Raw genomic sequence first — 25,743 nt, forward strand, 5'->3', positions numbered from 1 at the left:
CACAAAATCAGACATTAAAATGGACTATTAACATTCCAAAAGGTTGGAAATCCCTCATCTATGTTAAAAAGCTAGTCTAAATTCTTCCACTTAATGTCTGCACAGAAAACAAAGGTATCTTTTCTTTCTTCCATACCCAAATTCTAAGAACAAAACTGACTTACCTCTTATGTTTAACTGGGCCTAGGAGAGTACTAGTTAAAAGCATCCCATAGGCTTTAACGTATTTTTAAAATAGTTGAAAATTAATAGCCAGTCATTTACCCTGAAACAGCTCTGCGTGGACTTCTTTACTTTCATGGTAACAACATGTGCCTCATTGTTCAGGAGATTAGCTCTAGGTCCTATTTTCAAATATGAAATGGTAGCAAAAGCTGTAAAACTGTAGTCTTCTCTGCAGAAGATAAAAGCCAACAATTAGAAAGGTTCTGAATTACAGAAAACAATGAAATTTATAAAAATAACCAGAAGTGCAATAATTTTAAGTAATATATTGATATAAAATAAACTTACACTATAAAAGTGCAATTTATCTTTATAGAAAGTATTTTAGTTCTGTGTTTTTGACACACTGATCAATTAAAGTAGCTTATTAGGTAAATTTTGTATAGTGTTCAAAGTTCACATGAAACAACTGCAAAACCATTTGTTCTGCAATTATAAAAATGAGAAAGACTCATGACTGTGGAAGAAAATATTCTATCCATTTTTACTTGGCCAATTTTTAATTCTTGTGATTGAATAAACCATCATTTTTTTGGTAATACTGGTTTTGGACATTCTACCATTTTATTAAGTTTAACATCTCTCCTATTTATGGATCTACTGAGATATAACTAATGCCTGTAAAGTCTTAGTTTCCTTATTTCTAAAATTAAGATAATGAGAATGTTTATTCTACCCATCTCACAAAGTTGCTAAGATTAAATGAGGTAATATACGTGAAAATTATAACAAAGTATTCTACAATTGTTATTGTTATATATCCAAATTAGGGTTTTTCTTCAAAGTAATCTGGGAAAATACAGAGGGTGCCAAAAAAATGTATATATACTTTAAGAAAGGAAAAAATTATTAAAATTACACTGATGGTAACCACTTGGGGCACCTCTTGTAATTGCAGAAGTCAAATGTGACTTATATTCATCTTTTGTTATTGGTATATACTTAGAGTATAACAATATTAATATAGTTTTTTTTTCCTTTCTCAAAATGTGTATATATTTTTTTAGCACCCTCTGTATATACTTATTCCATGAATAAAAAATAAAAGTATAGTGCGCTATTTAAAATAGTCATAAAGACAACATAAAGGACAAGAAATGGGTTTGTAGATACTTAAGATACTGCTGTAGAAGAAAGTGCACAATAATTTTCTCCAGGTCTTCACGAGGAAGTGTGGGAGGAGCAACGCCTGCTACTCTCAGTTTTGCTGCACCCTTTCCCATCCAGGAATCCATCAGTTTCAGTGGCGTGAGCTTTTCATTCATTTCCTCTGCCTGCTGCAGGACCTTGATGAGATCTCTGCAGTAGGCTGTTACATCCTTTCTTTCAAATGCTATAATGAAAGAGACATGGTTATAGGCAACTGGGGTTAGAAATTAGGGCAAAGATGGGCTATCCTAAGTGGTAAAACGGGTTTAAAAACAAGGCATCAGATTGATTTGTTAATGTGTTCTGCATTAAAACTAGGCCATTTCCCAAGTCTCCAGCACTAACCAAGTCATAGGCCTAAGACACTGGCATTTACAGTGATGTAAAGAAAATAAGCTGGTTATCAGATGGCCTTTGGGTATGCTCTAGGAACCAGAGTGTCTGCCAGTCATGATGATGGCAGATACCAAGAGGTGTTTATGGGAGAGCCAGTTTATCCTGCATATTTACCTGATGTGTGCTCATTAAGCCTTAGTCTGAAAATGAGTATGGCTTCACAGCTACTCTGATTTGGACACAAGAATGTCCTGGACAGATATCCCCAGTTATTAACTGATACTAGCTAGCATCCTAATTTATATATCAGGCTCTTGTTAACATGGTCTAATAAACTCACAAACAAGTTTTCTCTAGCTGCAAAATTAAAATTGCGGTGACTTTCATCCACCAAAGCATCAGAATTCAGTGAGGAACTGGTTAGTCTAGCTCTTAAAAACCAAAGGATGAAAGAAAAGCTAAAATAGAGCATTAAAACACGGTAAATTAGTGTCTTATGAGTAGCCATTATCTGGATCAAAAATGATTCACTATAATCTCTTATTTTGCACTAAAGTTCTCTCCCCAATCAGTTACTATAAACTACTGGAGATTATGATGAGGTTAGCCTTTTCTTATGTAAGTAGCATTTTTATTCAGAGGAATTTAAAGTTTTTCCTTCATTTTTTAAAAATTTCACATGCCCTCAGCATGGCAATATAAAATATATGCATAAACATATGGCCTTTTTATTTGCCTTTGTTTCAAAGCTATTGTTACTTTTGAATCTGGAAGATTCTATTCATACCTTGTATAATCTTTCAAATCCATTTTGGGGTCTAATACTGCCCTTGTGTAGTCCTATTCATATCTATGAGCCTATAAAAGTTTAAAAATCAATGAACTCACAAATGTCTTTATAGCAATTGTCACACATTTTGTTACACGCGTCTGAGTTCCACACTTCATCAAAATGTTGAGCTATCAATACACGGCGACATCTGCAAACACATTTAGAGATACAAATTATAAAGTCATCCAATAAAGTTTTAAGAATCCCTATTTCAAAATACAGGCTTATATATTGTATTAGTTTCCTGTTGCTGCCATATCATTACCAAAAACTTAGTGGCTTAAAACAACATAAATTTATTATGTTACGTTTCTAGAGGCTAGCGGTCTGACATGGGTCTCACTGGGTTAAAATCAAGATGTCAGCAGAGCTATATTTCTTCTGGAGGCTCCAGGGGAGAGAATCTGTCTCCTGTAAGAACTGGTTTTCCCAGTTTCTGGAGACTGCCTGTGTTGCTTGGCTCCTGGACCCTTCTCCTCCACCTTAAAGCCAAGAACAGGGGGCTGAATCTTCATATCACATCACTCTGACCTCCTCCCCTCTTCTGCCTCCTTCCACATTTAAGGACCCTCATGATTACACTGGGCTCACCCAAATGATCCAAAATAATCTCCCTAATTTAAGATCAGCTGATTAGCAATGTTAATTCCACTTATAACCTTAATTTAATTCCCTTTTGCCCTGTAAGGTAATATACTCACAGGTTCCAGCAATTTGGATGTGGACATCTTTGGGGACCATTAGTCTGCCCACCACATATTTTTTCCATATGTACTTGATAAATACAGCTTTTAAGAAGTCCGAGATTCATTTTGAGATTCAATATTTTACAACTATTAATCTTCCTGGTAGCAAAAAAGTTTTCTCGTATTTCACAGTATCAATTCAAGTCTAAACCCCAAAACATGCTTCATGGGATCTACCGGACATCTAAGAAAAATTTCATTTTCTCATTACTTTAACTAGATTATTGAAGCAACTATAGGAAAAAAATTACATTTTCTGTCACTGTCCAGCCACTGCTTATCATTTCAAAATTTCTGAGTCCTTTTTATGGGATGGGCAATAAGAGTACAAAGATGACTAAGACCAAGAAGCCATCAGAGAGCTATATGCTCTAACTAGAGCCACCCTAAATAGATTTACATTTATTTCTTAAGGGGAAACTTGATCCTGCTCTCAATTATTTCATCAGCCCATCAGCTTGGTAGGATGGTATGTGTTCCTAAGCTCAACTCTCAAAACATCTCTTACAACACCTTTTCAAAATTATTAATGCACGTAGCTGTACACAAGTGCCAGAGAAAAAAAGCTTGAACTGTCAATTTGTGTCAAAACCTTTATGAGAGAGAAAGAGAGAGAGAGAGAGAGAGAGAGAGAGAGAGAGAGAGAGAGAGAGAGAGAGAGAGAGAGAGGAGAGAAGAGAGAGAAGAGAGAGAGAGAATATCTTTTCTTGGATTAAGGCAGGTCCTGCAGATTCATGTACTGGTTTCCACCCTTCACACAGCTGATTTTACATGTTTGCACTTGATGTTCTATCAGTGTATTTACTGACTTTTCTAAGTACTCAAAGTAACATCATAGACTTTCAAATTGTGTTTGTCTTTAATTAACAAAAGTTATGAAAAAGTATGTGGCTTACTTGCTTATGTCTTGACAGTATGACACCATCTCATAAAGCTTCCGTTGTCCCACATTTTCCATTACCACCATTGAACTTATTCTGAATATATCTCCAAAGCCATAATACAATATACAGTCTGCTTTCATGTCATCTCGACCTGTAGTATGAAAGATGTTGAGACTGCATTACTTTAAAAATTCAAAACAAGCAAAAATAATATATGTAAAATTAGCTGGCAATGCTTCATTGTCTAAATATATTACATCTAGAAATTTCAGACAGATGTGAAAGTTAGTTCGTAATAGCTGCCCTCAATTAAAAAAAAAAATAACTAGAGACTTATCAGCAATCAGTTTTATTAGTTAAAAAATGGGTCCATAAGTAATCCAGTTATTTTAGTTATAGATTGGAAACTACCAAGTAAAAATTCAGGAGGCAAAGATGGACATCAAATAATCTTAGTAAACATAAGAAGAAATAATTCATAACACTCCAATAGAACATAAATGTAATTTCTCCATAGGCAAATAAGTATAAAACTGGAAGACTTAATGGTTTACTCTAAAAATAGTAGCTAATAGAGATTAAAAATACAGAATTATTAAACAGCATTTATTGTGTGCTTTCTGGAAAAGCTATTGAAAAAATGACTTCTGGGTTTAAGTTATACACACCTGCACGTCCACTCTCTTGGTAATAATTTTCCATCGATTTACTCATTGAATGATGAATCACAAATCTCACATCTGACTTATCAATTCCCATACCAAAGGCAACCGTTGCCACGACTACCTAAAATGTTTTAACATTTTACATGTTAAGTCAAGCTCAAATATTCTTAAAGGTGAATTAGGCTACTATTGAAGATGTATACTTAACCTGAATTTTATTGGTTGACCATCCTTCATGAACCTTGGTCTTATCTTCTGCTTCCATATTGGCATGGTATACACCTGCATGAATCCCCTGTTTCTGTAAACTGACTGTAACTTGCTCAGAGTCCTTCTGAGAAAAGCAATATATGATTCCTGTAGGAAAATATGTCCAGTTGTTAGATATATACAATGCATTCCTGGAAGAGAATTTTTAACACACACACTCAAATACTGATTAATACAATGCATGGGGGGAAAAGGATCTATGAAAAAGTCCAAGCCCTGAACACATTAACTTTGTGGTATCATTCAAGATTTGATCCCCAGCAGAAACGAGCCAAGCCACCAGTGTTGGCTCCCATTACCTCTCTTCTCTCTCCAACTTTATCTCCCACTACGTAGTATTGCTCACACTGGTTTCTCCATAAGATGTTAGCAAGTGTGCTGGGGAAAAAGTTTCACATGCAGATGAGTTTGGGGAACTGCACTGAACAAAATTAAACAAGTTTATTTATTTGCAGAGCTGGTCGGAACCTCTAATGTGTTAAATTTTCAGGAGGAATAATTAGCAGCGGCCTTTCGCACTTGTTTCACCCTGGAACTCCTTCTACCCAGGGCACCCATTAATACCTCCCAAAAATCCATAGGACAGTTTTGAAATGCTACTTTTACACAGACTCTTTGTTTCAGGAACACTTGCTTATTTATTAATCCTTGAATGAATGTATACATATGCTCAACTCCACCTATACTTAACTCATTCAATATGTACTATTTATTTCCTTAATGTGGCCTCTCCTATAAGGGACTATATTTTATATCCGTTTAGAACATCAGTGCTTACCTTTTATTTTATAAACAGTGGATACTTACTAAAATGTGCTGTTTAAAATGAACATTATGTCATTAAATCCATTCTTTAAAGCAATTAAGTATAAATAAGCAAAAATAAATCAATTTTAAGGTTCTTATAATCATTAGCAAATGCCACACCCAGTTTCTAAGATCACCGAGCAAATTAATTTTGCTACAACATGTTCAAGTTTCTTCCGCCATACATTCATATATTTTGGTGCTAATCATTTATCAGCATATTGTATCAGTGCAATATTAGTAATTTTTTTTAAAGTTCCCTCTCATTCTTCAAAGTTGGTTTATTTTATTACCTGATTGCCCTTTGTATCTCCCATTAATGAGCTTCACAATATCCTCAATAAAATCTTCAGTGTTTGAGGGCTTCTGCCGAACCTAAAAAAAGCTAACTTATTAAAAAGTATATTAATGAGTACCATCCAAGTAATCACTTACTTAAAACTTTCAAGACACTATTCTTTCATGAGCATAGCGTTTCTTTCTGTTACTCTCACTCCCTCGTCTGATTCACCTCGTCTGCCTCACCCCTGCCACCTCCCAGCCTCTTCTTCATCCTTATTTTTGAATTTACCAGAGATGAGGAGGCACAGAAGCAGTGAAAAGCAGTAAAAATTCAGACTTTACCGTCTGCTGCTACTTTTATAAAACCATAAACAATGGCATAAATAACTATTTAACAAAAACTTGGAAAAATATGAAGTCCATTCTTAAAAGGATTAGAAAGAACAAACAGCTGTTAGGTTATTTAACTTTCAAGGTTATATATCAAATATAATGTAAATAGGTAGTATTAGCAAATCTTTAATGACATATTAATTTTGCATTATTTTCTAATTAATTTCAGTAGGATGTCGTTAGGGTCCTTGGTATCAGTCTGTGCTTTCTCTCCATCCTTACAAAAAAGTACATAAATTTAACAAGTCAGTGTCTTCTACTTAACCTACTGTAGAAGAGATAAAAGCACAAGAGATATAAGAAGAAAGCATTCATTAATGAATCTGCTTATAATTACCTCCTGATTTTAAAAACTTTTCAATGTAGTTAACTGTTACTCATGTAAATGAACATAATGAAAAGGTAACCTCTCTGCCATAATCCTTCACTAAAGCTGTAAGCCGATATAAAAGTTACATACCTCATAATAAAGATTTGGCCGATTAAAAGAAGCTGTAAAAGTAAAACACTTTTCAACACACAGTATTTCCTGAACATCCTTCAAAACGTGATTTGTTGCAGTTGCAGTCAGCCCAATTAGTGCTGTGTTAGGGAACTGCCGTTTTAAGATACCCAGTGCCTTATAATCTGGAAAAAAGAAAATACAAAGTGGCCCTCTTTCCATCCTTTAAGGAAGAGAGTAAATTAAGCCTTTTAACATAATACAGATAATCAACAACTGCTGTGTAATTGATGTCCACACTTCTCGACCTCAGTAAATCTGCACTTGCGGCCTTTCTTGAATAGGCAGGCTTTATTATACTTTTAACGGGTTCTTCAAAAACATTGCTCTTGGCCACAAGTGGAACTCCTTGTTGAAGAGAGGGAATACCTGCACGTTTCCAGGCAGCTATGCACTGGTCTACACCTGCTGCACAGAGAATTCAAGAGGCTGTGGGAGAAGCCATAGTGTTTGACTCTATTACAGATGACAAGAGGTGAAAGAGGCCACCAGCCAGGACCCTTCTCCCACCAGGAGCACCCAAGAGCGACAAGTGCAGACCAGAAAAAGGTTGGTGAGGGCACTGCTTTTTATATAACCTGCTTCAGGGGGACCATTCTGGGGTCACCCTTGTCATACACATTTAAATCACTAGATAAGTTATCCTTAAGTACTTAAATTATTTGGAGAAAAGTGAAAAGAAAATGTGGCAGAACTTGCTAAATGTCGCCTATGAAACTAGAGGAGACTAACTGCTTGGGAAGTTGTGAGGTTTGCAAGGAGCCGACACTTGAGTTGGGTCCTGAAGAATGAGCTGAAGTTCACTAGGAAGGGAGGGAGAAAACGGCAGGCAGAAGCAGCATATACACGGCAGACGTACGACATTACTCGGCAGGGTCAGATAACAACAAGCAGTTCTGTGGGTCTAAACCACAGAGCAAAGTGCTGGATGGAGCTACTGTCAACTCCGGTAAGCAGGGAACTGTACTCCCTGTATGGCTCTGAGTTAGATCTGGCCCCAAAGAGGAACTTGAGCAAGGAATGGGAGGCAGAAGTGAACCAGCTGCCATTACTGCCTGAGGCCTCTCCAGGCACAGAGGCTGATGGAGAGACGCCCAGCCAGGTCTAGCTTGTCCTAGCTCTTTCCACTCCTCCGTCAGCTCTTCCTCACGACCACAGGCCTTGCTCACCAACAGGGGCCCCACTAGCTGCTTGGCAGCGAACCCAGAGGCAACAGCTACTCGAAGAAAGTGGCTTACCAGAGACCTCTCGCGAGCGTCCCCTTTGCAGCCGCCTCTGGCACTGGCTGTGCCAGCTGTAGGTTCCCCTACAAGCTCATGCTGCTCTTCCCACGCCAGTGCTTCAGGACTAGTCGGGGACTTTTCCCTGAGCCTCCACTCCCTCTTCAGACCTTCACTTCCCCAGCTCCTCCCACGATTGTGGGGGGTCTACTTCCTAACATAAATCCCTTATCTCCTAACAGTCATAGTTAGGCTCTGCTTCCCTGCCCGAACCCTGACTGACACTGTTACACAGAAGGGTATAAAGAGAAAGGCAGGCTTAAGGTAAGACTTAGTTGATTCTAAGAAGCTTTATCCTACTAATGGAAATGAGGAGTTATCGTGCAATTTTAAAAGCAGACAAGACACATAAAAAGAGTTAGGTTTCAGAAATCATCTTTTGGTGGCAAAGGATGGGTTGGAATAGGCAAAAGACCAAAAAAAGGAAAACCAGTTAAAAGGTGGCAGCAACAGACTAGAAAACAATAGAGAATAAGAAATAAGGCATGATACAGGATCAGAAAGAAAAGAAAGAATAGAAAAAAACATATGAACCAGACCCCATAGGTCCTAGTGACCATCAGGGTCCTGGGGGAGTTGGGGTGACAGGGAAAGGGGAGGAAACAGTCCAAGATTCACCCGTTCATCATCAAACATGTCCGATACTTCGTATTATATGCCAAGAATATCTCTAGGCACTGGAGAGAAAGTGGTGAACATGACAAAGATGCTATGCAGAGGGAACTAGAATTCAAGCAAAGAAACCAGACAATACAATGAGTGGAATGTATCTTATTATCAGAGAGAGTTAAGTGCTCATAGTGATAAACTCAGTGCAGTTAGAACATATAATGAGGGGGGAAGAAAAGGAAATCAAAGACAAATAGGGGGCAGATCACATATGGCCTTACAGGCCCCAGTTAAGAATATGGATTTTATTCGAAGTACAAAGAAAACCTACTGGGTAGTTTAGGGAGGGGAGTAACATGGTTTGATTTGTATGTAGAAAAGATCACTTTGGTTGGTGTGTGGAGAATGAGCAGGAAAAGGGTAAGACTGGAGTAAGAGACTAGCTGGGGCCTACTGTAGACCAGTGGGAAGGAGCCTGCTGGACTTAAGAGACAGCAGTACAGACAAAGAGAAGTGGACAAGCTTGAGATTCAATTTAGAGGTCGGGCTAATGGGACTTGGTGGTGGACTAAATCAAGGATGACGTGTCATCTATTAAGTTATTTGTTCTCAGCTCCAACTCCACCCGTCCATCCTCTGCTTTGTGGTGCTGGGGCCGGGAATGTGCACACTACTTTTCTGCTCTGCCAACTGGTCCTAGATGGGCAGAGTACAAGGCTGGGGACGAAGGAGGGTGTTATTCCTTCCTGTTTACTAACTGGGGGCTTGCCTGTGTTCTCGACAACGTCATCCCAGCAAGGCTTTTTCCTCCCTGCAGCAGCAGTCTCTCCTTAGCAGCAGCTGAATACAGGTGGCACTTTTCCCAATCTTTGGAGAGCCAGCTTCATCATGGGCCCATACACCTCTGCCTCCATTAAGAGGCACCAGCACCAAGGAGTTCTTTCTTTCAGCTCCACGAGGCCCCTCCTCCAGGTTTCCAAACCTTGTTAGTTCCAACCTTTTCTTCCTATGCCCCCAGCCCTAGCAATGGTAGTTGCTTCTTCAGTTTTTACCTCAATGATACCACAGAGCTTTTACTTTTTTCAGTTGGCTATTTATAACCAAATTTTACCTAGTTAATTCTTTGTATCAATTTCTCTGTGTTCAAATAACTGGTATGGTTTCTGTCTCCTGACTGGACCCTGACTGAGAAGTAACTGCTAAAACTGGCTTGAGCAAATATGTGAGTGGTTGAATGATTTTCTAGGATAGGGGAAAACTTAATGGGAAATAGCTTGAGAGAAGTGGGGAGAAGGAAAGCAAACCAAAAGTTCTTGGTCAGAACATCTAGTAGAACAGGGCAAATAGTGAGTCCTAGTTGCAGAAATGAAAGAAAAAAAGGAAGGTTTTTTGGGGGGAGGTGAGGAAGATTTAGCAGTAGTCAGGCTAAATTAGATACACATGAAAAAATGAACAGGAAATTTTAAATGTCTTGAGACAAACGAAAATAGAAATACAGCATACCAAAACTTATGGGAATTCACAGAAGCAGTTCTAAAAGGGAGGTTCATAGCAATAAATGCCTACATTAAGAATGAAGAAAGATGTCAAATACACAACCTAACTTTATACCTCAAGGAACTAGAAAAGGAAAAACAAACGAGGCCCAAATTTGTAGAAGGAAGGAAATAACAAAAATCATAGTAGAAATAAATGAAATAGAGACTAATAACATAATCTAAAAGATCAATGAGGGGCCAGCCAAGTGGCGCGTTGGTTAAGAGCTGGCTTGGGGCGCCAGAGGGCCCCAGTTCAGATCCCACATATGAGGGCCAGTGACACTGCCCTCCACAGCTAAAATGCTGAACAGCTCAACCTGGAGCTGGGCTGCTGTGAGCCACTGGCGACAGCAGGTGGGTTGCCATGGGCTACCGTATGTAGCCAGCAGCCAGAGTGAGCAGCCAGCAGCCGCTGTGAGTGGCGTCCAGAAGCCAGCGACTGATCTGCCTCGCCCAGGAAGAGCCCAATGATGGTGCCAACTTGGACCAGTGAAGCAACGTCCTCCACAACTAGACTGAAGAACAAAAGGACAGCAACTTGTCTGTTCCCCTTCCCCCAATTCCCCAATGCTGTTCCCATCCCATCCCCCAATTCCCCAATAAAAATTCTTAAAAAAAAAAAAAAAAAAGATCAATGAAACAAAGAGCTGGTTTTTTTAAAAGATAAACAAAATACACAAACTTTAAAGCCAGACTCACCAGAAGGGGGGAAAAAAAAGACTCAAACACATACAATCTGGAATGAAAGAGGAGACGTACATTTGTTGGGAGAAATGTATACAGGAGATGAAATAGGGACAAGTAGAAGGATAACTGAGCATGATGAAAGCTGGACTGAGGTGCATACTAATGCAGTCATGCAACTCATTTCCGACAATGTTCTCAGTCAAACAGCAGGAATGAAGAAAGCAGAAGCCTGGACGGATCCAGCATCTCAGTCCGGTGCGTGCCTGAAGCAGACTGGTAATCCAGGGGAAATATAACAGAAGTGGCAACACCACAGCGTCTGGATGGGAAAAAGAGTGACGGTCATGTAGAAACTGGGGCTATGGACACCTACGAGGAGGGTTTAAGGAGGAACCCAGGGAGTCCACATGAGCGTGAAGGAAGGTTCAGAAGAAAAACAGGTTGAAATCATAAAGCAGGACTTTTTAATTTAAGATTTTTTTTTTTGCATAGAACAAGTCTGAGTAATCTGCTTCAGGCTATGTATGACTGGAGGATTAGGTGCGAAGAGTAAAGAAAAGAGTAAAATATCCCATGACCCTTTACCACTGAGGAGCTAGTCGGGCACAGGTCCGGAAGTGGAAGCTAATGACACTCAGAATGAGGGCTGAAGACGACAACTTGGAAGCAGATGCAAATCCCTCAACAAGTGTAAGAGAGAACGAGAGGTCACTAAATCTCACAGCTAAAGGTGGAGAGCATATTATTTCCTAATAAACATACGTTTCAAAGGATAAAGGCAATTAAATACTATGTGGAGAGAGTAAAGAGATTAAAGATTCTGCCTCTGGGCTCCCCTTACATTAAGGCAAGACAAAATGAGTAATAACTACCCGAGACAATAACTGTAATGGAAGCGGGGATTTCCCCATCATGTAAAGCTGAGTAAGGAAATAGCCCCTGGCATCGAGTTTTCTGCAGACGACATACATACCAGGTCTGAAATCATGACCCCAGTGGCTGCAGCAGTGAACTTCATCCACAGCAATTCGGGTGAGTCTCCTTGCCTGGTAGGCTTTCTCTAGTCTTGACATAAACATTTTGCTTTTTGCAATTTTCTCTGGAGTCACATAAATTAGCTTTAGCTTGGAGTTTTTATTTACCATTTCATCATGAACCCATTTCACGTGACTCTATTGAAAGGAAAAACAGACACAATGACAGCAGGCTGGAGTAGTAAGTGGTAAACGAAGAGGGTTATTACTCAAAAGCAATAGCCTTGAGCTGTTGTAACAGCAAATGTTTAATTCATTAAAACTGGAACCATGTCCCAAGACTAAACTGCATGGCAGCTGTGTAAATAGGATTTTAGTTATTGACCTACACCCAAACTGCTAATAAAAGAATAATCTCATTTGACAAAAGGAGAACAAGTCATGAATGTCAGGACACAACAATAAGCATTTATTCTATGAAGGCACAATTCTAAACTGTTCATAATAAATGCCAAAATGTGACCTAAATCCAATAAGTATGGTAATAAAGGAGTGTTTTGTAAATATTAACATTATATTTGTAATCATTACATATGTCTGCGAACACAATTTATTCTTGATTAGCTACTTTAATGATGCTATCAAATCTACTCATAACTTCTTCATTTAGGTTTTATAAGGTATTTTAGTCACTGAAGTAAGATTTCATAAAATGAAATATATATTTATATGTTTTATATATATATATATAACAAAAGTAAATCTTCAGAGTTAATAGTTATTAGGTTCTTAGTGCTCTGTTACTATTTTATACAATATTTTACACAGTAAGTGTCATATTTTTCCTTCTCACCTAATTAGGATGAAAGGAAAAATAAAGAAACAATGATGTGAGGGTTTGAAACATGTCAGACGACTTGAACCAGCAATAAACTACCAACCCCATAGAAGAGCCCCTGGCTCATTTTATGTGAAAATGCAAAATGACAGAGAGCTTTGAGGTAGATTACATGCTTATGATTAACAATTAAATATGATACTGGGAGATATGGAAGAAACTGTGACTACTTAGATATTGATAAAGAAACATATGAAGAGGTATACGAGGTCGAACAATTAAGTTTGCGAGCTCATCCTGGAAAAAGTGCTACATACCTCATTGCTGAATATCACTACAGTCACCTTTGAAGTACTCCCCTTGGGAAGCTATGCACCAATGCCAGTACCTAGTCCACCCTTCAAAGAAAATTTGAAACTCTCTTTCTAGAATGGCTATCAGAGCTATCATCATATTACCCTTTATGTCCTGAATGTCATCAAAATGTCTTCCTTTCAATATTTCCTGTATCTTTGGGTAAAGAAAGAAGTCATTGGGGGCCAGATCAGGAGAGTAGGGACGTGTTCCAATACAGTTATTTGTTTACTAGCTAAAAATCCCCATCACAGACAGTGCCGTGTGAGCTGGTGTATTGTTGTGATGCAAGAGCCATGAATTGTTGGCAAAAAGTTCAGTTCATCTAACTTTTTCACGCAGCCTTTTCAGCACTTCCAAATAGTAAACTTGGTTAACTGTTTGTCCAATTGGTACAAATTCATAATGAATGATCCCTCTGATATCAAAAAAAGGTTAGCAACATCGTTGCAACAAGTTCATGAACTTAACTGTCCGACCTCATATAAGTCAACGAAATGGAATATTCCAGTGTCCTTTGTCTGAGAAGAAGGTGTTATACTAGTTGCCCCTCCATTGAGAGCTGGTTGAAGCAAGGAATTTATCCTGTGTGGAAAACAGGAGACTTTGTGGGATTGCCTCTTTAAATGTAAGAATATTAAAAAACAAAACAAAACAAAACAAAAAAAACCTGCATAAATTTTGATACTAAAAACTGACCAAGGATTCTTCCACTCCTGAAAGGAGTTGATTTGCAGATAACTCACAAATTGTTAAGCGAAGTGGCATTTTTATTTTTTTCCACCCCTTCCAATAAATGTGATCACCATGATGCAGCACTCTTCCTTTTTTAGATGATTTGTTCCATTGCTTTTTCAGACAATTTCTGATTTTCTTAAAACTTAAATTAAATTTGATGTTTCCTTTTTCTGATTTTTTAATACAAAAAAAGAAACAATGGTAAACGTGATAGAAAGAGCAAGTCTAAGCTGCTCTCTTCATCCCAGCAAAGCAGTTTGTTAACTCCTTGAGATATTCCTAATTTATTAAGAAATAGCCAAAGTATACTAAACGTTACAACTGGTCCTAAATGTCCTAGAAATCTTAGGGGAGCAAACATAAGCCTATATCCTCAGAAATGGGCAGATGCAAACAAAAAAAAACCAAAAAAAACAAAAAAATAGAACTTCTGGCAGAATAAGTGGAGAAGCAAGGTTCAAAAAAAAGTTCTATTCTCATCCTATGAACTACAAGTAAAAATGACATGAAAACTGGACTTGACTTATCCTTTCTCTCCCTAACTTTTCAAGCAGTAGGGATATGGTATGAACTTGTACTTATCTGCACCTTTCTAAATACTTGAAATGTATGTGTGTGTGTGTGTGTGTGTGTGTGTGTGTGTGTGTGTGTGTGTGTGTAAAGTGCTTTTTCGGTTTTCAGGATGTACAGTACTAGAAGGCAAAGTTCTCCGTAGGTTCATTCTGTTGAATGAGAGAGCAGTTATAATGATACAAGAATTTAAATAAAACAAAAACATATGGGAAAAACTAAAGGAGCCAGGACTTCTTGGAGATATGGCTGATTCCAGGTCTGACAGGAAATATATAGAAAATGAGCCTTCAGTACCTTATTATAAAAGAAAGCAAAGAGTCAAAAGCTATGGGGTGAAGAAAAAAAAAAAAGGTTCAGGAGCCAATTTAAATACACTCACTGCACAAAGATGGGACTATTTCAGCATAAAAAAGAATAACTGTGAATTAAAATATATCAAATGTTTTTAAAATTCATGTTTATAATGATACTTGAAGAGAAAAAAAAAGATCTTATTAACCACTTCTGGAGAATCCTGGAAACTTTCTGAAAATTGGTAAAGAAAGGGGAGGAATTTTCAATCTGTAAAGAGAGTTAATAAAGAAAAAGTTCTTCTTTATAGAAAAAGTCTAGCTAATACTTGAAGGAGTGATAGAATCAGATATTACCATTTTATAACCCCCTAATTAAGTAATAGCTCTAAGATAAGCAATAATCATCAGTGGCTGCTAAAACCATTAGAGGAAAAGCTGACAGAGAAATTGATAATTACAGAGCAGACAGATATTACCTGAGTCTACTGATCAAGGTTAACATCACAAAAAATAACCAGGTATCATGTAACTCCCTAGTGATGCCACGGGACATACACGCCCAGGAAAAAAACAAAACAAAACCAAAAAAACTAAATCCAATCAAGCTTTTAGATCTAACTAAAAGAAACAAGTTAAACTACATTACAAGGATACAATCAGGAAAACCCAGAACGTAGGTAACTACAAAACAAAAAACCTGGTTTCTTCAACAAATACAGTAATTTGCACAAGAAACAAAAAAGAAATAAGGGGAAATCTATGGATATATGAACCAAATACAACAAAATGCATGAATCTTATCAGGGTTATATTTAAAAAAAAAAAACAAAAACATAGGATTTGATGAGACAGAGAAATCTGAATATTTTTATTTGATGACTTTAAAGAATAGACATTAAACATTTTAGGTGTGATGATGGCATTATAGTTATCTTTTTAAAAAGAGATGCATACTGAAGAAGTTACAACTGGAATGTCAGGATGTCTGGGATTTGCTCCAAATAAATACACCAAGTGGGAGGAGGTGGGGAAAACTGGGGGTGTACAGATTAAGATTGGCCATATGTTGATAACTGTTAGAGGTGGTTAATATGTACATAGCAGTTTTTATAATATTCTCTACATTTTTATACTTTTGAAAATTTCAATAAAATAATTTTAAAAACAAACAAAAAATAGCTCTCTCTATTCTGCAGATGAAGGTCAGAGAGTCCATTCCCAAACAGAAGAAATTCCACCAGGGTAGGGTATCTTGTTAATAATTTTTTTTTATTGAATTATATTGCACAATTAGAAAATCTTGCCTGCTATTTTATAATAGATAATATAAAACAAGTCAGCAAACATTTGCTGTTAAGTGCCAGATGGTAAATATTAGGTTATGTACGTGGGCCATATGGTCTTGACTATCACAACTATTTGTGAAAAGTCAGAGACTACACATAAATGAACGAGTGTGGCTCTGTTCCAATAAGACTTTAGTTGTGGACACTGAAATGTAAATCTTATATAATTTTTACACTTCAAAAAATGTTATTTTTCTTCTGATTTTTTTTTTTTAACTATTTAAAAATACAAAAACCAATCTAACTCACAAAGCACACAAAATAGGCAGTGGGCTGGAACTGGTCCCCAAGCAGTTTACAATTCCTGACATAAATACTTATTAGTTTATAATTTTATTAGCAACTCAATTATGGCTAAGGCTCCTACTTTAGTGAAGAGTGAAAATTAAAATAAAATAAAATAACATAAGCCACAGATGCATACCTTAGAACTAGAAGCATTTAACATGGTAGCTGAAATTTCTAATTGTTTTAAAACCATTAATTGGTCTTCCATAAGAGAGATCAATGGACAAATCACAAGTGTAAAACCTAAAAAGGAAAAAAAATCCACTTTAAACATTATACTTCCACCAGAACAAGATTCAACCATTCACCTTCTTTACCATAATTTGTGGGCATCACCCATCAATTCACACTAATTTTCAGTGCAATTTAGCAACTTCATTGCAACTATCTATTTCCTACCCTCATTGGTGAAGGAGGAAGATACAAATAAATTATCATAAGCCAAATAAGTAAATATAAGATTAATCAGAAATCTCTTCCCTTATTCAGGCCTATAAAAATACAGATATTATCATTTTGAATTTTGAATTCATCATCATTATTAACAATCAGTATTGGTAATCTCAGTAAAATAATATAAATCAAGTCAAATACTATCCAGTTATATCAAAAAAAATTTATTCCAAACTTTCCAAAAAAAAAATAGCAACCTGTATTATTAAAAATAATAGTTACATGAGTATTCGTCCACTTACTATACCAGATTAATTTATTCTGAGTAGAAATCAGTGAAGTCTATTGACTAAATGAAGCTCTGGTAATATATCCTCTTTCCCTTAGAACTGAAACTGTTGACTGTTATAAAAGCTATTCTACATTATTTAAAACCTAAGACCTTATGTTTCTATACTGTAGTTTGTTCCTTAAAATAGCCTCAAGCAGAGGGCAGACATGTTTAAAAACCATACTCAGATTAAGACTTTATCATGGATTTTGCCCTCTCAATTATTCTCTTTCCTATATTTTCACCTTCTCCCTCACTATTGGCACCTTCTCATTATATTTAAACAGAGTCAAGTCTCCTCATCTTTGAAAAAGCCCAGGACACCTAAATTAGGGACCTCTCTCTTTTTCCCGTCATACCGTGTTTTCCTGAAAATAAGACCGGGTCTTATATTAATTTTTGCTCCAAAAGACGCATTTTATTCATTTATTCATATGCAGAAATCTACATTTATTCAAATAGAGTCATGTCTGGCTGACGATCTTAACTGGGGTTTATTTTGGGGTAGGGCTTATATTACAAGCACCCTGAAAATCATGCTAGGGCTTATTTTCCAGTTAGGTCTTATTTTCGGAGAAACACAGCAGCAATTCTTTCCAAAGAGTGTCCCATTCACTAGTTCCACTTCTTCAACTCCTACTCACTTCCAAACCATTGCTATTTGGTTTCCAGCCAACTATTTCACTGACATTGTTCTAGCCAAGGTCATAGATGAGTCCCTTGTCACTAAACCCAATGACACTTGAAAGTCCTTCTTTTATTTGACCTTTTGCCAACAGTCATCCCTCCTTGAAATACTCCCTTCCCTCAGCTTCTAATAACACCATACTCTCTGATTATCTTTCTACACTTTGCAATTCCTTCCCAACCTTCTCTGTTTACCCCTAAACTCTTGGTTTTCTGATTTCTGTTCTAGACTTCTCTTCTCATGCTGCTCTGGATGATATATTATAAATCAATCCCATGGCTTCAACGGCCATCTTCACACCAACAGCCTCCAACTCAGCTAACTCATATCTCTCAGAACCAAGCTTCACACCCAAACATCTTCCTACTCACAGGATAACTCCACCTGGATGTCTTGTAGGCATTATAAATTCAACATGTCCCACATTAATTCATCTTCTTCCCTCTCTCACTATTCCCAAAGAAGTTCTTTCTCCAATGTGCCTTATTTCAGTAAACAACTTCACCATTTGTCTCAGCCAAAAATCAAAGCATCATTCTGGACTAGCCCTTTTCCTATGCCCCTGGCCAATGAATGCCAAGTCCTACGGAATCTATCTTCTAAGTACTTCTGGAATTCCTCCATCTGCTGAAATTATCCTTCTAAACCACAAATCTGACAAGTCTCTTACCTGTATAAAACTCTTCGATGGCTTCCCATTAATCTAAAGATAAGTTTTTAAAATATCTTTCAAGACTCTTTCTGCATGTCTGCCCCTCACTGCCTGGCACACTGAAATTCTTCTGGTGACTGAATACACCATACCATGCATGTTCTCTCTGACTTTGGGGCTCTCACAAATACTGCTCCCTGCATGAACACATGAACACTCTTCCTTCCTTCACTGTCTTTTTTTTGCCGAATTATCCTTTAGCTTTTAGCTCAAATGCCACTTCTTCAGGACAGCCTTCCCTGACAGCCCCTAGAAGAGATCTTTGTGCTGACTTAATTCTCTATTAAAACCTTTATCACAAAACTCTATTGCAATTGCTTGTAATTCTGTATTCTCGGGACCAGAGGTCAACAAACTAAGGGCTGGCTATTTGGTTTTATAAATAGTTTTCATGGAACACAGCAACATCCATTTGTTTACATATTGTCTATAGCTGCTTCACTGTACAATGGCGGAGTTCAGTAGTTGCCACAGCGACCACACTGACCGCAAGCCTATAATGTTTACTGACTTACTCTTTCGTGTTTGCTGACCCCTGCTCTCTCCCCCAAGGGCAGCATCAGCTCTGACAGCCTGTTAGAAATGCAAGAACTTGAGTCTCACATAAATCAGAATCTGCATGTTAATCAGATCACCAGGCGATTCTTAGGCACTTTAAGTTTGAGAAAGGGCTGCTTTACACTGGGAGCTCTGAAAACTCCCACCATGCCTGGTCTGCTCACTACTGTTTCTGCAGTGCCTACATGCAGATGCTCGATAAAGATCTGGGACTAGAATCCAGGTCTACTGATTCTTTTTCCAGTACTTTTTCTCCTACAACATGTTTTTAACTATGTATCAGGAACCAGATAAAATTAACTACTCTCGGTCTTTAACATCCCTTTTTAAGTGAACCCTTTAAATGTCTTATGCATTTAAATGCAAAGATAAGCTTTTGAAATCCAGTTGATTTTTACATAAGTATGGTTAGAAATTATTTTTCGGAAGACTTAAAATACATTAAGAGAAATGACATTTCCTGAACTTAAAATGTATCTTTATGAATACATACCATCTGAACACAACGCTGGTAACTGGTAGCATAAGCTCTTCCCGCCTCCTGTAGGCATAACAAGAAAGATGTCCTTTCCGGACATCGTTACGTTAATAGTTTCAAGCTGAAGTAGTCTGAACATCTCCAGTTTGAAGACATTTTGCAGAACATCTTTAACTTTAGCAGACCATGGAAAATCTAGAAGTAGAAAATTAAGATAACTATATTAGAACTATTTAGGATTATAAATGAGACACAAATGTGAATGGCTGCTTTGATAATAGACAAGAATCAGATGAATATATAGAAGGCTTTTAATACAATGGACAATTTAACTCATAATAATTCTGAGGTTAATTTAACTCATGAAGCTAAGCAAAAACAAATTTAATAATATATCATTAGAAATAGTACATCAGAAAAAATGAAAGCATTTGCCAGTTGAGAATTAACCTACAAAGAAGGTGCTTGATCAGATATTTGAAAAAAAGTCTGAATGTCGACCAATAAAAACTCAAAGTATCATAAAAAACTCAAATATCATGAACAAAGTTAACAATTAGCTGGAATTTTTGGTGTAAATTTTTTGTAGAAATGAATCATTGAAAACAAAAACAAGAACCACAAAAACACTGCAATTCCTTCTAGAGTTATAGTATTCCATTATAATTAATGATACACATAATACTTGGCAAGATCTTGAAATCACAAAAGGTTTGCTCACTAGAGGAAGGAAATGAACTAGACTCTGACAAGTTCTATATATATATAGAATATATAAATAATATATAAATAATATATAAATCTAAGAATATATAAATACTATATTCTTAATTGTTTAACTTTGCCTAGCTAAAATTTAGTTAAAATAAATATCTTAATTTTCCAAGCATTGATTAATATAGCTAGAACCATAATACAAAAAAGAAAAGCCTGAACAATAAAAGCTTAATTCAAAAGGGCTACAGAACATGGGCAAGAATGGTCTGCCTACAAGTTTCCCATGCCACTTAAGGAATGGCCAGTTTCACCTCTACGCCTACTGGAAAGCCTGATCCAGGCACAATGATTTGACTCCAATTTAAAAAAACAAGAAGAAAACTAGCAAAGAAGAAAAATAAAAAGAGTAAACCTTCTTTATTCCAAGAGGCAGGTGAAGAATCACACTCATTGCCTTCCTCGGCATCAGAATTCTCTAAACACTGCTTTATTCTCTTTGTTAGGATGTTTTTTTTCTGAGTGAGCTCTTGTTGCCTTTCCAGAAGTTCTTGAATTTGAATGTCTACTGCATGTAGCTCATTGGTTACAGAATCCAATTCCTCAGTTAGAGCTATGAGGGGAGAAAAAAGATACAATGATTAATTTTAGGTTTCCCTGTTGATTTTCAGATATCCATCACGATATAAATTACAAACTTACACGAGTTTATCAGGGTGGTTAAGAACATTTGTTTTGGAGTCACACAAACCTGACTTAAATCTCAGGTCTTCCTCTTACTTACTGAGTGACCTCAGGCATGGTACGTAACTGAGCCTCAATTTCCCCATCTGTAAAATGGGGATAATACCTAGTTTTCATAGAACTGTTGTGAAGAATTAAATGAGATAACACACTGAAGGTTCTGGATGCAGTACATGGTACACAGTTAAGCATTTAAATAAATGATAATCATTGTAATTATGTTGTAAGGCAGTGGTACAACAATCTCCTAAATCATTTAAGTGACCAGATTTTGTAGCAAAAGGAAGCTATTTGAAAGTAATCCCCTAACCTCTTTGTTATTTCACAGAAACATTTACATTTGGGCTCACATGGTGGCATGATAAGGGTTCAGTGATTATAAGCATGATGAAAATGAGAAATCAAGTGCACTATAGGAATTGACATTACAACTCCATCATAGCTACTTTATAAAGATGACTGAATGTATGATTCTCATCAGACAAGGTCAATGTGAGAGTCCTACTGACACCACACCGATGGGAGCTAGAAAATCTTAAAGACGTCCTTGGTGTTTTCCAAAACATCTGCCTGCATTCTTCAGTGTCCACTTCTAATGTCTTTTCATGAGATAAAATCTTATGATTACGATTTAAAATAGGATGCTATAGTGACTTTGTATTATGCCAACTGCCAGAATTCCCTTCCCTTGCAAGAGTCTGGGTTAGGGTTGGCGACAAGTGAATTCTGCAAGAGATTTGGAAGGTGGAAATGAAACAGCAGGAAGATTTACATTCAGATGGTTGGCGTAAGGTCAGATGCTTGCAGCTCACTCATGTTGTCAGGGATCTGCTGGCTCACCTTGCTGGCATGGGGCAGAAGCCAGTCCCTCCAGCTCCTGCTCAATCTCCTTGGGACAACTGCTTGGCCTACAGCTTCTCTGAATCCTTGGCCAAATTCATGTATAACTTTTTGTGGCAAGTATACCAGCTCTTCTGCAGGGTACCAGCATCCTGGAAATCAGGGCCTTGTAGGCAGTGACACACCAGCATGAGTCCCAGTGAGAAACAGATGGGTTCCCCTTTGTCTTTGTGGGTTTCAGCTCATCCTTACCCGCCCACACTTCACATCTATCTTTCCATCCCTAATGCTGGCATTACTGACTTCAGGACCAGCAATAGACTGCTTAACTAGCTCCAGTGATTATATAGGGACTAGTCCCTATAATAAATCCCTTTTATCTAATTGAACCCTAACCAACACCCAGTGCTGTTCCAGATGAACCGAAAACTTAAGGGTGGGTTCTCTGAATTGCTTCTGGGTCACCTGGAATTGGGTCTCTGATCTGATACGTTTTAAAGACATTAATGATCCTTGTCTGCAGTGATAAAAGGGACAGTGTTATTCCATGCAGTAGACAGTTAATTAAATTATAATCTATAGACACTAGTAATTAAGTATCTAGAGAAGGTCAGTCTCTGGGTGACCAAGTATTTCCTGTCACCTAACATTTTGGTGAAAATAATGAGGCTGATTGGGTGCTTCAAAGTATGCTGGAGAACTTGGGGAGAGCAACACAGGATTTGTATAAAAGAACCTCAAAGTTTCTATGATTGTCCTAAACGAAATTTTACCTCCTGTAGCTACAAGGCCAAGATTACTGAATACAAACCCTAAGTCTAAATCCTGCAGGTGGCTGAAATACAATGCAAATTGAATTCCCAACATTGCAGGGACTCCTATTCAAGATATTACATTCATTAGGAAGGAGTGACTCTGAAATTGGGATGGGAACACCTGGGCAGATTCCAATGAAGCAGGGACCTTGAGCCACTAAATTCTGCCAAGTGTCTTCTGCCCTTCCGCCCCTTTCTGAAACAGCCTCCTCCTGCCTGAAATCCCGGTAATGACTGATCCTGATGTACCAGTTTACTGTGTATAATGAGCACTTTTTTGCCCAGATTTGTGAGGGAAAAATAAGGATGTGCGTTATACATGGGTAGTACTAATTCCTTATCTTTATGTTTTTAATTTTTTTATTTATGCTTATGAGTTAAAAGTGTGACTCTAGAAATCAATAACGATATCCATATGCAAAATAATACCGTGGAATACAATAATCGGTTTTGTTGAACTTATGACCAACTTGCAATGGTGAAGAGTTCTTGGCCTTCTATGATGCGTCAATATTGTAAATTTGTTACCGGTACATAAAATTTCTTGCACCATAATATGTTAAAAAATAAATGTTAAGATTCCTTTATAATACAAAAAACCAAGTACCTAAATGTAAACAAATAAAAATTTGAATTAAAAAATTAAAACAAAAGTTTTCCCCTGAAAGTTTGAGCTAAAAACATGGGTGCGTTTATATAAGGCAGTGCATTATGCATGGCAAAATACGGTATGTGGAAATAGATCCTAAGGGTACTACAGCAGAGTGAATGGAATTTAGTGAATGAAGCTGAATTTATTGGTATGGACTCAATAAAAACGTCTGAATTTAGTGTGCTAAAACAGTACCAGGACTGACTCTAACAATCTATTTAGTTGATTGCCAGAAATCGGGCCCCAAAGATGAATATCAGAACGCTGCATGGAATGACACAAGTGTACATGCCAATGAAGCTGAAGGGCTAGAACTTCCTGAGTATACTCTAAAGGAGGGGATCCAGGGGCCTGGGGAGATGGGGGTGCTAGAGTGGACCATCAGGTGATTGATCATCCACTCTCTTGCTGTCCCCCAGGAGATGCAGAGGACACTCCCTTCACCAAGACTGAGAAATGCATTCATGAGGGGAGCCCCAGCATCACTGAGATCTGGAGTAGCTGCTGTCCGTAAGCCAGGAATAACAGTAGGAGCTACTGCCTTTGAACTAGACTACCTGTATCAATGAAAATACGTAATGGATTCTAAGATATGGGGGCTAAATGGTGGCAATTCATGACCAAAGAAGAAATCAATGTGGTTGCCATAACAGGCCACAGAGCAAATGCAGGACTCAGAATAGTCAGACCCAGAGATCTTTGGCATTGGCTAGTTGATCACGATGTCCCTGAATGGAAATAGAAGACTTGATTTGTACAGAATCAAAGCCCTGATTCTGTGTTATATTTTGAGTCATCACAATGTAGTTACAGTCCTTCAACCAATTCCCAGAAATAAGCCAATTTATAGGCCCTTGAATTAAGTGAAGGTTGAGGAAGAATTCTACTTAGACATCAAAAAGCGTATGTATTAACAATAAATCTTTCCACTAGTCTCCTCCATGTAAACTTATCAGGGTAATTGTGTATTAGGGAAAGGAAAATAACTTCTTAGAAATGACCAGGCATTAACTCTGAACTGATAATTAATTCCTGGAGAACTAAAATGCCAGGGTGATCCACCAGTCAGAATATGGACTAGACTTATACAAGTCAGGTGTTCAATGCAGTTTTGGTTCAGGTCCATCTCACAGTGGGCCCAGGAGATCCTCTAACCCACTCTGTGGTTATTTCCCCAGCTCCATAATGCATAATGAGAACAAATATATTTAGCAACTCGCTGAATCCACACATTGGTCCCCTGGCCCCTAAGTAAGGACTATTATGATAGGAAAGTCACGTGGAAGCCAGTATAACTAACTGCCTCTGCCCACCAAAACAGTGAATAGTGCTGTATCTTCCATAGGCAGCATTCATGGGTCTAAGGATCAGGGGCAGAAATGGGAGTGGCTCCTCTTACTATTACCCCTAGTGATCCACTAGTGAAATGTTTGCTTCCCATCCCTGAAACTTTGGACTCTGCTGGTCTAGAGGTCTTACCGTGTTCCCTGAAAATAAGACCTAACTGGAAAATAAGCCCTAGCATGATTTTTCAGGGTGCTTGTGCTATAAGCCCTAAACATAAGCCCCAGTTAAGAATGTCGGCCAGACACGACTGTTTTAATAAATGTAGATTTTTGTACATGAATAAATGAATAAATGCAGATTGTTGGAGCAAAAATTAATATAAGACCCAGTCTTATTTTGGGGGAAACATGGTAGTTAGCAAAGAATAAATGCTTCTACTAGAGGAATAAACAATGGCTCCATTTAACTGGAAGTTGACTTACTCTTGGCCACTTTGGGTGCCTCATGCCAGTAAATCAACAGGCAAAGAAATGGATTACTGTGGGGCCGGGTGAGTGATCCTGACTATTAAAGGAGGTACTGAGGAGAATGTCTGGAATGTAGGGGATCCTCTAGGGTGTCTTTTAGTATTCCAATGTCCTGTGATTAAAGTTAATGGAAAACTACAAAAACCAAATACAACACACTGCTAAGGCAAGTCCCGCCCAGGCAAGGACCCGTGATCAGGTAAGGTGCTTGCTGAGAGCAAGGGGATACGGAATGGACGGCTGAAGAAGAGTTTTAAATGTACAGATATGACCACATGTTCATGTGAGAAACTAGAACTGTAATACCTATAAGCATGTCTTCTTTATTTTGGCATTTGTATATTAACCAAGGTTGAGTTTTTTGTCCTTGCTGGTTTTTTTTTTTTTTTTGGTCC

The 25,743-nt window shown here is 37.6% G+C and overlaps 1 protein-coding gene and 1 pseudogene across 1 annotated transcript in view; one reads left to right on the plus strand and one right to left on the minus strand.

Moving 5' to 3' along the window:
- The window catches only part of RECQL (RecQ like helicase), a 33,250-nt gene that overhangs the window by 1,341 nt on the left and 6,166 nt on the right, over positions 1-25,743 (minus strand). The window contains exons 3-14 of the mRNA XM_019630370.1: positions 20,899-21,096; positions 19,785-19,964; positions 16,746-16,852; positions 12,179-12,377; positions 7,050-7,216; positions 6,208-6,289; positions 5,046-5,194; positions 4,841-4,958; positions 4,185-4,323; positions 2,599-2,690; positions 1,339-1,558; positions 265-394 (exon numbers count right to left, since the gene is read on the minus strand). Of these exons, the coding sequence (XP_019485915.1) occupies positions 265-394; positions 1,339-1,558; positions 2,599-2,690; positions 4,185-4,323; positions 4,841-4,958; positions 5,046-5,194; positions 6,208-6,289; positions 7,050-7,216; positions 12,179-12,377; positions 16,746-16,852; positions 19,785-19,964; positions 20,899-21,096 (1,781 nt within the window). The remainder of the gene's footprint in view (positions 1-264; positions 395-1,338; positions 1,559-2,598; positions 2,691-4,184; positions 4,324-4,840; positions 4,959-5,045; positions 5,195-6,207; positions 6,290-7,049; positions 7,217-12,178; positions 12,378-16,745; positions 16,853-19,784; positions 19,965-20,898; positions 21,097-25,743) is intronic.
- LOC109375144 (U6 snRNA-associated Sm-like protein LSm3) lies at positions 13,085-13,941 on the plus strand (annotated as a pseudogene).

Source organism: Hipposideros armiger, unplaced genomic scaffold, assembly GCF_001890085.2.
Source record: "Hipposideros armiger isolate ML-2016 unplaced genomic scaffold, ASM189008v1 scaffold_904, whole genome shotgun sequence".
NCBI classification, from domain to species: Eukaryota; Metazoa; Chordata; class Mammalia; order Chiroptera; family Hipposideridae; genus Hipposideros; species Hipposideros armiger.